Here is a 15,777-nt window from a genome sequence, read left to right on the forward strand (position 1 = left end):
TTTAACACAAATATCAATACTTTCTACTCCTTACATTTTACAAAATTGGCTCGTTAATTTAGTTTCATATAATTTCAGTGGAGTTACCAGTGTTATTATATTTTTCAATACCAAATTCAATCTAATTGGCTCTCTGGGGCTCAGCCCCAGCACATAAGCCTGCTCATTTGATGTGCCTGCTTGCAGTTAGTTGCCTACTGGAAATATGTTGCATAACATTTGATGGAAGTGATGCTTTTGAAAACATGTTGGCAGACATCCATTTACAATATAGTCAACAGCATATAAAGAACCGGTTTTCCATGAACACTGAAGTTTCTCAGTAGCTCTCTAGCAACATTTTGTGTCATTCACACGGTTAAATGTACTTTTAAACTTTAAGTAATTTCCAAGCCTGTACTTCACTTATACGTAAATTAGTTAAATCAGTACTTATACTTTTACCGGAGTATTTTTTAATTTATCTGTACTTATACTTCTTTGTTTTACCATCTCTGCCTATCAGGTATTATGCTAAATGCTCACATCCTTTTCTGATAAGTAAAAAGCCTACATCATTACTCCAAATAGATTCTAAGCTACATGAAAACTAGGTTATCCTGAAGTTATTAATATTACAATTTTGTCATGTCCACCATTGGATTAAATTCTAAAATCTCAGGCAATTGCGTTCAAATAAATTGGCTCCAAAGCAAAATACCAACTGAGATTAAGGTTTTCAAGCAAGATCTTTCTTTTATTTGTGCATTATGCCGATTGATTCAAAGCCTTCAGCCGTTTACACAGCTAAGTTCTTGGGTGTAAACATGTGATGGGAAGCTCATGCGTCAAGAGCTCCACACTGTCTTGGGGGGGGGGTAGGGGCAAGTGTTGATGTCATCATTTATACGTCTTCATGTGCCACAATCCATCATTCAGATAGTGAACGTTCTCAATTCCAATTCCCTTGTTGACTTTACCTCTGTTTGAAAAAGACAGATTTAGATCAGCCATCATGACAACAGCAATGATTTATTTTTTTTGGTCCCCTGCAGGGGAAGAAAACTTACATGCTGTCTGCAGACATCTTCATAACACCAACACAAAGTGCATGTTGTTTTCCCTCCGCCATTATGGCCTGCATCCACTTGTTAAAGAAAAACTTGTATTTCAAATGTGGAAGGAAAGTGAGATTTTTTTATTGTGGATTTGGAAGAAATATTGAATGCTAGCATAGGACAAATCCACAAATTATCATTGTAATTTTTTTTGTTTTATGTGTGTCAAAATCAAACAGCTCCCACACACATCATCATGTATGAAAGGATACAACTACTGTGTCGGTTGCAGCTGGGTAGAGTTTAGCGCCTGGTGACGTCAGCCCGGGGCACATGATGTTGGCTCCACTTAAGACAAATTTAATGGCCCCTTTGTCTACTTGCTGGTGTGGAAGAATGAAAGGATCTATAAAACCCAAAGACAATTTGTAATCAGCGTGAGGAAACTCAAACACAACTAAAAGCCTGTTAACATTAGAATAGCTTACATTTATGCAACAGTCTGAGGGTTGGGTAGAATGGTCCTTCTCTCTGTCTGAAGAAAAGCAGTTCTCCATTCACCGTCAGGATTTCAATGTGTTCATGGCTGTGGGAAGAGTAAAAAAAATATATATATGTAGATCAAATCTACTATACTGAAAACAGCATGTACTTTGATAGGAAAAATGAAATGATAAAGTCATACCATCTCACGATTTTTACAGGGTCCTTTTTTGGCATTATGTGATTGAGCCATGACTCAATGTCCGGAAACTGTTCCAACAGCTGATTTTTGATGCCTTTGATCACAGATGTTTTCAGCTGGATACAGTTGGACACATTTTCCTTATCATCAAATCTGAAACAGGAAAGAGAAAAGGCTTTTGTATTAAAGGATTTTTAAAGTACAATGCTGACAGAAAACAGAACAAGCTTGTCAAGCATGTATAACATGTTTTACAACAAAGTTTAATTCTATGTTTGTACTTGTAATTGGCCTGTAACTGATACACTGTAGGCGTAAATATGTCAAAAACATACACATGAAGCACACTGATCCAGCGGCAAATATCAGCAGCCGCAATAATGTTAATTTAGTTACAATATTCCAATGTCAACCAATACCCACAGTATGCTGATGCAGATATATTGTGAAGAGACTCCATTTATAGAAAATAAAATGCTCTTATTTATTTCAATCAAAAAAGGTTACATCAATACATAATTTAAACAATTGTGCCATCCAAATTTCATCCAGACAATCAAATGAATATGTGTATTAGTCTAATATAGTATAGTGTATATACCTTTAATTCTAGTTCGAATTCGGCCGTAACTTTGATTTCAATACATTATACAAAATAAAAAATAAAGAGAACGAATTGAGAACCTTTTGAAAAAGGTACCTTTCAATATATTAATTATTAGGTCAAAAATATTACTCGAACCTTCAAAGTGAAAATATGCTTCGCTTATTTCATCTGCGCCTGAATGTTTCAACTGTATCAAGATGACATCACCTGATGTTTGGATTCAATACAGTTTATTCTAGTTAATAAACGTGAAGAGAGTATCTTTGTATTACACCACACTGGCAAGTTCAAATGTATTGTTCATGCCTCGTCTGATGTAACAGAGGATCTCACAAAGTATCATGACTCAATTGAAGCTGAGCCCACAACAAAGTTGAAAACGCGATTGCTAACCAGTTAGCTAACGCTACCTAGCCACCTAACGTTAGCTGTCGTTAGCTCACGTAACAACATAGAAATAATTAGCAACGTACTTTTTAAACATCCTCGTTGGTCGCTGTTACCGTTACCGCGTTCCTTAATTATGACAACGCTTGTTCGGACGCGCCAGGTCGGCTATGGTAAACACAAGTGACGTTAACTAACAGAATACAATTCACATATCAAGTAATGCTATAGCAATCCCACGCCTGTTCAGGGACCAGCAGGATGAGAGTTACGTCAACTTACGACAGTTGTTTGCGTTACACGACAAGTCAGGTTGTATTCGATTTTTGGCGCTGTCTTGTGTATCTCATATTTTAGGTGTACACAATCTAAAGTCGTGCTCTGGCATTGTTTATATTTCACAGACAGTTAAACACACGATAAGTCACTTAAAATGCGCATGTGGCGCCTGTTAGATCATGTAAATGTCAGTTTCCATGGTGACAAGGCAGTTTTGGTGTGCAAAAATTGCTCCTTATTGTGACGCAATTCAATTCTTTATTCATTTCTCGGTTATATATATTTATAAAGTTAGCTAGATTATGGATGGATTAAATAAATCAAACATCTCAAAGCCTGTCCACCTAAAGTTAAACATGCAATTACATGGAACTGAAATGTTTTTTAAACTAACTTTACAGTGTAGGCTTGCAATAACCCGGTAACACTAAAACTACTTATTTACAAAATAATATAAGTTATATATTTACAGTTTGAAATACACACTTATTTTGTAATCATGAACATTGCAATTGCTGTAAAATATATATCCTGCACACTGTAGGCTATATACTGTATTGAGACATGCATCTGGTGTAACCACCCACTTAATTAAGCCTATGTCCATTCACTATTTATTTCTTTGCCCTACTTGTATTTGTTTATAATTTACACAAGTTTACCTATCTTGGTTGTGGTTCAGCTTGTTGACCTTGGTTTTAGCTGTAGGTTTAATTCTATCTCAATTTCTACCATGTGTAACATTGAGAGCAAAGTAAATGAGAGCAAAGTAAAACCAAAGTTCAAATTACTTGCATGTGCACACATTTCTTATAAAACTGTTTATTCTAATTACGATTCACAGTATTGCTGTAACATCCAAAGTTATTGTAAAAATGATTAAGTCATAAGTCATTTAAGTTTGTCTTTAATAAATCATTGTCTGTAATTACATTTTATTTTGACAGTGTGGACTAGAACATATTCACAATATAGTAAATATCAATTAACATCATAATAACTGGGCTACTTTCTTCATTTATTCATGTGGGTAGATTCATGACCACAAAAATGTCATCAGTCCATGTGATGGTGTTGGCTTGGCGCCATCTTGTGGTCAGAGCAGTTACAACACTGTTGTCAGTATATTAAAAAAAACACGTTTGTGCAAAAAGTACTTATGTACAAAGTACTTCCGGTGGGGTCACCGACTAGATTTTGAGAGCGAATTTACTCCGTGTTGGCTAACGGATGTTTTAGTGTTACGTGAGCCTATTTTGGCTATAGATACAGTTCTTCTGTAAATAATTATCGTTAACGGCCGCTTCAGTTAACCACTTTTAATGAACAATTGTACAACGCGGGTAGACACGAGAGGCAAAAGAGGAAGCAATAGCCAACCATCTTTCTTCTTCTGCCAGCAATAACAAGAAAGCGACAAGGCTAGGTTAAAGTGGAGCTGTTTAGTTTAACAATTTAATATCTGTTTTATACTGGATAAAAGACTTGGATAAAAACTTCTCCGTAGGAAAATAGATAACGTTAAAAGCTCTCGGACACTGAGCTCATCTCAAGCCTGGAAGTTTCGGATCAAAAGACTGGCTGTTAAGAATTAGTATTCCCGTTTTTTCATGTTTCCAACAGGTTTATCTACCCCTAATCCCCCACCACCGCCAACCCAGGAGGCTAGAACAGCGGCTACTGATGTCAAAAACGACAGCGGTAACATTACATCTCCGAAGAAGAGGAAAATAAACGGCTCAGAGAAGGAAGACACTTCTGACACGATTTCTTCCTCGCCTCCCAAGACCCTGAATTCCTCCTCTTCTTCTTCATCCTCCTCCTCCCCCTGCTCTCCCACTTCGCTGCACATCCAGAAGAAGTTAAGGTTTGAGGATTCAGTGGATTTCATTGGACTGGATGTTAAAATGGCTGAGGAGGCTGCTGCTGCTTCGTGCTCTAATAACAAAAGCAAAGCCGTGTTCCTGCCCGGTGGTGTGGGACACCATGCAAACGGACTGACGAAACCCGCAGGATCCGGAACCTTTTCTAACAGTAAACCCGGTGCTGCAAAGAAACTAGTCATCAAGAACTTCAAAGGTAGCAGATAAACTGGTGGATAATGTGATTCAAGCTCCAAAACAATCACTGACAGCAATACACAACTAACAAGTCCCCCAGGCACTGTGATGTTGTCCCCACTGGACAAGACATTGTAACATTGTAAAAGGAGACTGGATCTCTTTAGTCTCTTCTTGGTCCTGAAGGTTGCGTTAAAATTTGAATGCTAAAATATTATAAACTTAGCTGAGTCAGTAAACCAGGAATGCTTCTAACATCACATTGGCATTACTATGAACTAAACAAGGTGTCAAACTTGAAAAAACTCAAATTTCCTTCACTAGTCACCTTGGTACCAATGAGTTGTTAACATGTGGCTGGCATATATTTGAGTCAGAAGAAATTTAGGCATACACATTTTTTGAGAAACTATCAAATTGAACCTAACTAAAACAGTTAAATTAGTTTTAAAAGTCCTATTAGGAATCGCTAATAACACTGTGAAAAGACATTTATTAAAAATTGTTCTTAGGATTTTTTCGCAAAGTCATAATGTGATGATTTGATCTTGTGATATCATTTCTAAAATGTTTGTGCTTCAAAATAATGGTTCTAAGCAAGCAATAATTAAAAGCTAAATTGAAATTGTTATACAGTGGAGCTCAGGCCATTGCTTCGAATGTCTAGTTTATTCTTTCATATGTAATTTAGCAATATTGGAAAATTGCACCATTTTATAATGGATAATGATTTCAGCCATATTTAACCCTTTTAAATATATTTAGCTGTTTGCTGATGAATCAGATTTATTGAGATACAGATGTCTTTTGTTTTTTTTTCTAGAGAGACCTGAACACAAGAAACATTCATAGTCAGACAACCAGTATACAAAAACAACACATACAAGGCAAAACAACCAGCGATCACACAACAAATAAGTTAATTAAAAGAAAGGAGAAATAAAAAAAAATAAGATAGTAAAATTAAAGAATCTAGTTTGAGAGCAGTTTGCACTTAATTCTCTTAAAGAGTTGCATAGTATACCTGCCTAGGTTAGTGCATATGTACTCCTAGCATACCTAAAGTTACTTAGTGAGTGTTGCGTTGTCTATTGCAGTTACAAGATTTAGAAAGAAGAGACGTGACGGTAGAGCTTTTTGGATGAATATCGTGGTATGAGCTTATAGCCCAGCCCTAGTCATATCTTTATTTTACAGGAACTGAAATATAATGCAATATCATGTCTAATAATATAATTCAATAACCAGATATTAGATTTTTTTTATTTTTGTCACTATCGTCTGGTTACACTTAAAGAAGAAACACTTGTTTTGCTCAGGAGCCTGCAACATTTTACAGTGTTATCAGAACTGTTTTTATTTTTCCTTCCAATTTTGCACACAGAAAAGCCCAAATTGCCAGAGAACTACACGCAGGAGACCTGGCAGAAGCTGAAGGAGGCAGTGGAGGCCATACAGAACAGCACTTCAATTAAGTACAATCTAGAGGAGCTCTATCAGGTATAATTCCAGACCTGTTGACCTCCCTGAGGAAGCTCACTGATAAGAACATTTCCCTTGTGACACTGGTGTTTGTCCCCTCAGGCTGTTGAGAACCTGTGCTCCCATAAGATATCTGCCAAACTTTACAAACAGCTGAGGGCCGTGTGTGAAGACCACATCAAGGCACAAATTGATCAATTCAGAGAATATCCTTTACAGTTTCTATTTATCTTCAATTTGTATCACTATTTACTCACTTGTATATGATTTAGTATTGATCAATCAGTCATATTGCAACAAAGCTCTTTTTCCTTAACGTTGTTCATACGGATGCCCTGGACAGTGTGCTTTTCCTAAAGAAAATTGACAAGTGCTGGCAAGATCACTGCAGACAAATGGTATGTGTTTTAAATGTATTAAGTCGGGCTCTAGTTGTCCAATCTTTTGAAAGTTTGTTTACATAACCTGGCTACCCATGCAATTTCTTTTTAATAATTTTCATGGTTAAATGCATAATGTTTGGGGATATTTTTAATTTGACAAGCAAAGGGTTATAAAAGAATAACACTGTCATTAGTGCCATTTTCTAACTGTGGATGCTTATCATTGTTTCACAGATCATGATTAGGAGTATATTTTTGTTTTTGGACCGCACCTATGTTTTACAAAATTCAATGCTGCCATCAATCTGGTGAGTGATCACTGATGCCAGCTGTTCTACAATAGAATGAGGCTGATTTCTGTTTTAAGGAAGTTGTTTGAACATCCTCGCTCTGGTCTGCAGGGACATGGGTCTGGAGCTGTTCAGGTTCTACATCATCAGTGATCTGAAGGTCCAGAGTAAAACTATCGACGGGATCTTGCTGCTTATTGAGAGGGAGCGAAATGGAGAGGCGATAGACCGCAGTCTACTGAGGAGCCTGCTGAGCATGCTCTCTGACCTGCAGGTAATTGGCCATGTAACGTTTTATTATTATTTTAATAATGATCCACACAGAAGTGTCAGCTGGTGTGAATCTGTATTTGGAAGGCTGTATCCTTGTCCTGATCTGTGCACGGAGCCGATCGGCCTCCATCGTACCCCGTCGCGTGAGTTGTTCCAGCCTGTATTGACTCTGCCGGGTCTTGAGGTTGAGATCGTTTTCCATGGTAGCTTGGAGGGATTCATGTTTTTACCTCAGGTCCTTGTTTTATACAGGACTGTTATATTATATAGCCCTTTCCTAGTGTAAAAGCACTTTTACATAGTACAAGAACCATTCACACACATTCATACACTGTGGCCTAGGCTGCCGTACAAGATGCCACCTGCTCATAAACACTCACACACATGTACACGCCGATGGTGCAGCATCAAGGGCAACTCATGGTTCAGCGTCTTGCCCAAGGACACTTCGACATAGGAGTGTGGCTTTTGCAGCTGTGGTGTTTGAGATTGTGACCCACACAGGGGTGTGATGAGTTGTCAGTTTCCTGTTGACAAATGGCTTTAATAAAACCTGTGTTCTCTCCATCCATGACAGATTTACCAGGACTCTTTTGAGCAACGCTTTTTGGAGGAAACTAATTGTCTGTACGCTGCAGAGGGACAGAGGCTGATGCAGCAGAGAGAGGTGATTTATGTGACCTTGGTACTCTGGGTCTGTTTAGTTTTTTGTTGTTGATTTTTTTTTTTAAATTCCTTGAATAACTGGACAAATATAGACAATCTGATTACACAGTATATGTCCAATGTCTATTATAGTGTTTATGCATCTAAAACACTAATTGCAACATCAGGTCTTTATTTTAGTACCACAGAATAAAACCGAACGGGCAAAGCATTTTGTGTTAATGTAAAAAACTAAGTACACAAATAAAGCATTTAATACCACACTCAACAAGAAACCCGAAATACAAGAACAACAACACCAACATATCCTCAATCCACAGCTTCAGGTGATCAGAATGAACTATAGGCACAATACATGCTGTGTTTTGAGTGATTTAAAAAGAAATCTCAGCCGATAAAGCTTTTGCATGATTCAGACAATAATTATAGCAGCTTTGTTGACTTGCTGACACATTGGCTTGAGACATACTTTCAGTTTTTATTGTCTCAGCTCAAAGAATTAGGTTTTACTACAGGTTTCAAAACATTTTTATTTGTGATTGTGAAATAAACAATTATGTTTCTTTTAGAATATGGCTAAAGATATGTCTAATACAGCTAACTTTACATACAGAAGTTAAACTCTACATGAATAGACTGTAGTATATAGGCACAATCAAGATTTTTTTTGTTTCTTATTGATATTTGTTTTATCTATTTTATTATGGTCCTTTCAGCATCTTTCATTATCTATATAATTTCTTTATTTGATTGTGTTGTTATTGTTATTTTGATGTGCTGCTTCATGTGAAGTAGTTTGTAACCTGGGTTATTAAATATTCTACTGTATTAGAGAAAAGCAGTCTCTTTTGTCACATAAATGTTGTTTTATGTGTTAGTAGCTGTTAGTATCTTTTTAAAGTAGTAAATATTAAGATAACCCAATATGGTAAATATATTAATATTGCTGCTTCCCCCCCCTTTTTTGTTGTTGCAGGTCCCAGAATATCTCCATCATGTCAACAAGCGCTTAGAGGAGGAGGCTGACAGAGTCATCACATATCTGGACCAGAGCACACAGTGAGTGTTAGACTAGTACTCAGTTAGCAGTTTAACAATGATAAAGACTCATTTGTAACCTGAGCTCCCCCCCCCCCACTCAGAAAACCGCTCATTGCCACTGTGGAGAAGCAGTTGCTGGGTGAACATCTCACGGCAACTCTGCAAAAAGGTACACAGCAGTGCATACTTAGGATAACCGTATACAAGAGTCAGATTACAGCAGTTTTTAAATGCCTAGGCTGTATCTGATATGTACCTATGAGTCTTGTGCTCTGACCTCTGACTTTCTGTTGTTGGAAACTTCCAGGGCTGACTCACCTGCTGGATGAGAACAGAATTCAGGATCTGTCTCTTCTCTATCAACTCTTCAGTCGAGTGCGAGGTGGCGTCCAGGTCCTCCTGCAGCACTGGATAGAGTACATAAAGGTATGATGACAGCATTAACAGTTGTAACAGTAGGTGCTAAGCTCCCAGGAACAGTGTTTTGCATTAGCTGTTGCTAACTGTTGTTTACCAATGACTTGGAAATCTAGGCTTTTGGAAGCACAATCGTAATAAATCCAGAAAAAGACAAAACAATGGTGCAAGAGTTGCTCGACTTCAAAGACAAGGTGGATCACGTCATCGACATATGCTTCATGAAGAACGAGAAGTTTGTCAACGCCATGAAGGAGGCTTTTGAAACATTCATCAACAAACGGCCAAATAAACCTGCAGAGCTCATAGGTCAGTAAGCGTTTTCCCCATTCATACCTGCTGCACCGTTTGTAAATCTGCACATGTTCATAATTTTCATGCAATAACATGTACTATTAATACACTTTTGTATACAGCAAAACATGTGGATTCAAAGCTAAGGGCAGGAAACAAAGAAGCAACAGATGAAGAACTGGAGAAGATGCTGGATAAGATCATGATTATTTTTAGATTCATCTACGGTTGGTCTAATATTTAATATCACACTTGTTTTAGTATAGACTTTTTTGTTTGTTTGATCTCTATGGTTGTTCTTAATTTAATACCGTGTTGTCGTTGTAGGAAAAGACGTTTTTGAGGCCTTTTATAAAAAGGATCTAGCCAAGAGGTTGCTGGTTGGAAAAAGTGCCTCTGTAGATGCTGAAAAGTCGATGTTGTCAAAGCTGAAACATGGTCAGTTTAATCCCTCAAAATGTATCTTAACCATAGACTGTATATTAATGGACAAAGCATCCGGTTTGGCAAAGTCCTGCAAATGCGGAAGTGCCTTAACGTGCATTCTATCTGAATTCCAGCAGGGGGCAACCCGTGCTATTGCTAAAGGGGGTCGGTTTCTCTAGAAGTCTATTAGAAAGTGAACCACTTCTCACTGGATTTATTTCCTCAGTCAACATTTTCATGAATTAATGGTCTCAATCACTAGTGTCAAGTCTTCTTCAACACAGAATGTTCATTTGAAAATCGGCAATAAATCAGGGAGTGTACCAGGGCGAGGCTAAAATGTGGAAGTGTGTAACATAGAGTGTAAGCAGCCCCTCCTTTACTCCTCCCTCTTGTCTAAAATCGCCACATCCGCAATCCGGATGGCTCCGCCCGTAACGGCAAACTCAACAAGTCATGGCAGATCTCCACAAACCAGTGGGTGATGTCACACATGCTTTGTCCACTAATTTTACAGTCAATGAACTTAACACACACAATGGGAAATAAATCATAGAAAGGGATATCTAGACCCTGAAGGCACATTTGACTTGTGACATTGTGGTGTTTCCTCAGAATGTGGAGCAGCGTTCACCAGCAAACTGGAGGGGATGTTCAAAGATATGGAGCTTTCTAAAGACATCATGGTGCAGTTCAAACAGGTGAGAACAACATTAACAACAACAATGGGTTCAAGAGTAACCAGGTGAGTTTTGTATTTGATTCGTATGAGAGTGATGATGTATGATGTATAGTAATGCAGAGCTGTTGAACTTGGCTTAACCTTTGCCATCACACAGTACCACGTCATCTGACCGATGGACTGCTTTTGGCAATCGTATACTTGCTATTAGAGCTGTAACCAAAGATTTATTTCTTAATCAATCACTTATTCATTAAGTTTTTATATATTCTACAAAATGGAGGAAAATGCACATAATAGTACTCTAAAGCCCAAATTGAGCAAATGTCTCATTTTGTCTGATCAACTTACCAAAAAATAAATGATCACAAAACAATAGAACCGCACAAATTCACATTCAAAAAACTGTTTACGGTGACATCAAATGTTATTTTAATGTCAATAGACAATATCGATTTAATCCGTCAATCGTTTCAGCTCTCGCTCTAAGCACGTATTCTGGGTAGATTACTTTAACAGGATTAATTATTTCTAATCATTACTTTGCATTTGTCGCAACAAAAGATGAAGTAACTAAGATAAAGTAATGAAGTTTCCAGAGTTCTAAAATCCCTCCTCATTATTTTAAGCCACTGTGCATTGATTTGAAATCCAATAAGCCTTCAAATACATTGATTTATTACATAGACTGGGCTTCATGGATCCTGTTTTGGCATTGACACCTGAAACTGCATGTCTCCACAAACACAGCCCCTTGTTGGGTTTTAAGTGCTTTGCTTTTTTGGTTAAAGTGATCATAATTTCCTCAGTTTCAGGTTCTTAATTGTAGTTAGAGGTTATATCTGAATAGGTTTACATGGTTTGATTTGAAACACTATATTTTTTTTGTACTGGAAATTGCGTGTAGTGTGTTGAGCTCTCTGTTTTAGCTGCAGAGTGAGCTGTTTGGAGAAGTTTGTGAACAGTGTTTTCTGTTGGAGATGGGGGGGGGGGCTTTGGACTTTTTCACTTTTTAAACCTATAACGTGTACAAAAAATATATATAAAACAATAAAGGAAAGGGGAAAAGCCTAAAAGCATAATATGAGCACTTTAAGTAATTCAATTTGGCAGTTGGATATTACATGTGTAACTTTGTTTTTCTGCAGTATATGCAGTGCCAAAACATTCCAGGCAACATTGAGCTGACGGTGAACATCCTCACGATGGGTTACTGGCCAACCTATGTCCCAATGGAAGTGCACCTGCCTCCTGAGGCAAGTGCTGAGCAAATACAGAAATTGTCGGGAACATGCTGATTTTTGTAACCTGTCATGCAATAGATATACTGGATGTTGCTTTGTAAGGCCTCTGTTATCTTTGTCCAGATGGTGCGACTGCAGGAGATATTCAAGACCTTCTACCTGGGAAAACACAGTGGCAGGAAGCTGCAGTGGCAGTCAACACTCGGCCATTGTGTCTTAAAAGCGGAATATAAAGAGGTAGAAAACTACAGAATGCTCTTGCGTGTCTGTTCACTGAATGCAGCATAATGTTAATTACTCTCTTTGATTTTTCACACAAAAGGGCAAGAAGGAGCTGCAGGTGTCACTTTTCCAAACACTTGTGCTACTGATGTTTAATGAAGGAGAGGAGTTCACCCTGGAGGAGATCAAACTGGCAACAGGAATAGGTGTGAGATCACATCAAAGTTTGGTCGGCAGCACTTTGAAGAAACAAGGCTTGTCAAAGACACAATATGCAGCTTCACTGATCTAAAACACTGTTTGTGTGTTTGTTGGTTTACAGAGGACAGTGAACTGCGCAGGACTCTGCAGTCACTTGCTTGTGGAAAAGCACGTGTCCTCACCAAAATCCCAAAAAGCAAAGATGTGGAGGACGGGGATAAGTTTTCTTGCAATGATGACTTTAAACACAAGCTCTTTAGGATCAAAATAAACCAGATCCAGATGAAAGAAACGGTAGAAGTTATATCCTTTTTTTCTCTTTTAAATCTTTTATCAAGGTTTTGGTGAATTATTGTAACTAACTGTTTCCTCTCAGGTGGAGGAGCAAGCCAGTACCACAGAACGGGTGTTTCAGGATCGTCAGTATCAGATCGATGCTGCCATCGTGAGGATCATGAAGATGCGGAAGACTCTGAGCCATAATCTCTTGATGTCTGAAGTGTACAACCAGCTTAAATTCCCCGTCAAGGTAATAAACATAACACTGTAAGCCTTCTGTGTACAAAATAATTTTCAAAGTTCCTCAAAATCTGTTGTTAAAATCTATTTTATGTATCGCCTTCCTCTTGCAGATTAACAGAGGGTTATTTTGTTATTGTTCATTTAATGCCAACTGTTTTATGTATGCCATAATAATTATAGAGGAAACCTTTGAGGATTAAAGATACTGGATTTATGAGGTCGATACTGAACTGTGACAGCGATATGTACTTAATGGGACATTTTATAGTATTAATTTTTAGTTTCTGTGGAGGGCCGGCTAGGAAAGGGAGACACTGTTTCTAAATACGGTTCGACATACACTACCGGTCAAATGTTTGGGGTCACTTAGAAATTTCCATTGCACTCCATTGTAGACAGAATACCAGCTGAGATCAGTTGCATTGTTTTTTTTAACCAGGGCAGCAGTTTTCAGATTACATTATGTGCTTACATAATTGCAAAAGGGTTCTCCGTTGTTTTTCTTGATTGTTTTTTAAAATGAAATCAGATTAGAAAAAGGAATGTACCTTTGAAACATTGGATGAATGGTTGCTGATAATGGGAAATGTAGATATTGCATTAAACTTCAGCCCCCCACTCAGAGCAGCTGGTATTCTGTCTATAATGGAGTGGTATGGAAATGTTTAAGTGACCTTAAACTTTTGACCGTTAGTGTATCTTCAAAATGTCTTTAATCCTGTAGAAAGACTTTTGTCTAGTAAGATACCCTGGGGAAGTTGCATAGCTTACATACTGTGAATCTGCTTTTCACTGAATACATCACACCTCAAAGTATAAAAATAACTAGAAATGCTGGCATGTGCCTCATGTTAACCTCTGCCCCCTCTCTGTCCTCTTGCCTTTCAGCCTGCTGACTTGAAGAAGAGGATAGAGTCTCTTATTGACAGGGACTATATGGAGCGTGACAAGGAGAACCCCAACCAGTACAACTATGTGGCTTAGAGAAAGAAAAAGTGACTGAGAAAGAGATGCAGATGGTCCATTCAAGCTGAGGTGATCGGTCTCTAAATATTTTGCTCCAGTGGATGTTAACCACAATAATCTTCAACCCAGAGACCGACAAGTGAATGGATACTGCTCCACAGGATTTTTGTCAAGGGTCTTGTGATCCTGTGGACTGCATGACCATTGAAAAGAGAATATTGTCCATATTTCTCAGTGCCTCTGAGAGTTGGGCTACCGTGGACAGACAAAGAAGACACACAGATGTTGTTCCGTTTGCTCTTTTTTTTTTTTTAAATGGAGAGGAAAAATATTTATTTTCAAACTTAGATTCTTTTTTTTTTGTCCATAGTTTGAATCAATATGCTCTTTGTTATCAAGTCACTTTTTGTCTTTTTGTTCACTCAGTATCCCAAGCAAATGCTGACACACTTAACAATGCTCTAAATGTATCACGTTGGAGAGAAAAAGGATCAAAAAATTAAACCGATGCTTGTTTCTTCAGTGAGTGTCAAATATGGGACAACATTTTATAGTAGAAAAATGACAATTTGGGGAATATCTGTGTCAAATATGTGATCCTGCAGCAAGATTTTACAATTTTTAGACCATGTAGCCATCTGATAAAGCTGTGATTATGAACACACAAAGCTTCAAAGCAGAGTTTGTGCCAAAAAAAAAGAGCACTTCTTTTGTTATAGGGTGTATTCAAGCTGCTAAAACACTTCAGTTGTACAAAAATATGCATTTAAGTTTCTCGTTTGTTCTGTCTTTGTACGTTTTTGTACATCACAAAAGTGACATTTTAAATGATTTCATCTGACAGTCAACTGCTTTTTAGGTTTTTGTTTACCCTTAGAAAGTATACTAAAAGCACAACGACACCAGAGCCCATCCTTCCCAGGTGTCATGACACATACACACTATATTTTTTTGTATGTCTCCATGTGGGGCTTTGCAGGCCTTGCTGAAAAGTGGGGGAAATGAGAGTGGATTGCCTAAACACATGAGGAAAAATATGATTGATTAGACATGCCCTTGTTTGTATGAGTCTGTTAGATTTATTGCTTCAGATTAAAACAACTTTCAATTGGATTTTCTTTTATAAATCATTGACTTCCAAACAACTCACTGGTTTGTGATCAGCCCATTAGTAAGCTTTTCGTCTAAAGCCATTAAACATTCATGCCACACAGCATGTAAGCAAGACACAGCAACTTATTTATACAGCACAATAAGCAACAAGGCAATTCAAAGTGCTTCACATATAACAAAGGGCAATAAAAACACTTGGTAAGGAGAATGTAAAATAAAATTGAAATAGAATTATTTATACATTAAATACAATAATGAAAAATTGTGTTACAATTATACATACAAATTAACTACCTGTTTCATAAAAGGCAGGGTCATACAATAATTTTTGCCTTTTTTTTCAAAGAATGTACAACCGGGTTTTATTTTATTAATCATTGATTTTTAAACATCATACTGTCTTCTATGAAAGTAAGCATTTTCTGTCCAAAGCTATTAAACATTTACGTTGTCGTGATGCTTTGAAAATGGAGACAGTACAATAATTAACTCTGTAAAAG

General features: G+C 37.5%; 2 protein-coding genes across 2 annotated transcripts; one reads left to right on the forward strand and one right to left on the reverse strand.

Moving 5' to 3' along the window:
- Positions 1-709: 709 nt before the first annotated feature.
- On the reverse strand, positions 710-3,063 carry mcts1 (MCTS1 re-initiation and release factor). The gene is made up of 6 exons (XM_034883624.1): positions 2,803-3,063; positions 1,723-1,875; positions 1,526-1,623; positions 1,310-1,443; positions 1,050-1,117; positions 710-961 (listed from the first exon to the last, which is right to left on the reverse strand). Exons 1-6 carry the CDS (start codon positions 2,811-2,813, stop codon positions 880-882), a joined length of 546 nt encoding a protein of 181 aa, XP_034739515.1. The 5' UTR covers positions 2,814-3,063; the 3' UTR covers positions 710-879.
- Positions 3,064-4,153: 1,090 nt separating this feature from the next.
- On the forward strand, positions 4,154-15,277 carry cul4b (cullin 4B). The gene is made up of 20 exons (XM_034883609.1): positions 4,154-5,074; positions 6,440-6,555; positions 6,640-6,743; positions 6,866-6,935; positions 7,155-7,228; positions 7,322-7,484; positions 8,061-8,150; positions 9,126-9,208; positions 9,292-9,359; positions 9,498-9,616; positions 9,724-9,916; positions 10,024-10,128; positions 10,229-10,339; positions 10,943-11,028; positions 12,158-12,265; positions 12,377-12,490; positions 12,576-12,681; positions 12,798-12,970; positions 13,053-13,205; positions 14,087-15,277. The coding sequence occupies exons 1-20, from the start codon at positions 4,606-4,608 to the stop codon at positions 14,180-14,182; spliced, it is 2,601 nt and encodes an 866-aa protein (XP_034739500.1). The 5' UTR covers positions 4,154-4,605; the 3' UTR covers positions 14,183-15,277.
- The last annotated feature ends 500 nt before the right edge of the window (positions 15,278-15,777 follow it).

This window comes from Etheostoma cragini, chromosome 10 (genome assembly GCF_013103735.1).
Source record: "Etheostoma cragini isolate CJK2018 chromosome 10, CSU_Ecrag_1.0, whole genome shotgun sequence".
Taxonomy (NCBI): Eukaryota; Metazoa; Chordata; class Actinopteri; order Perciformes; family Percidae; genus Etheostoma; species Etheostoma cragini.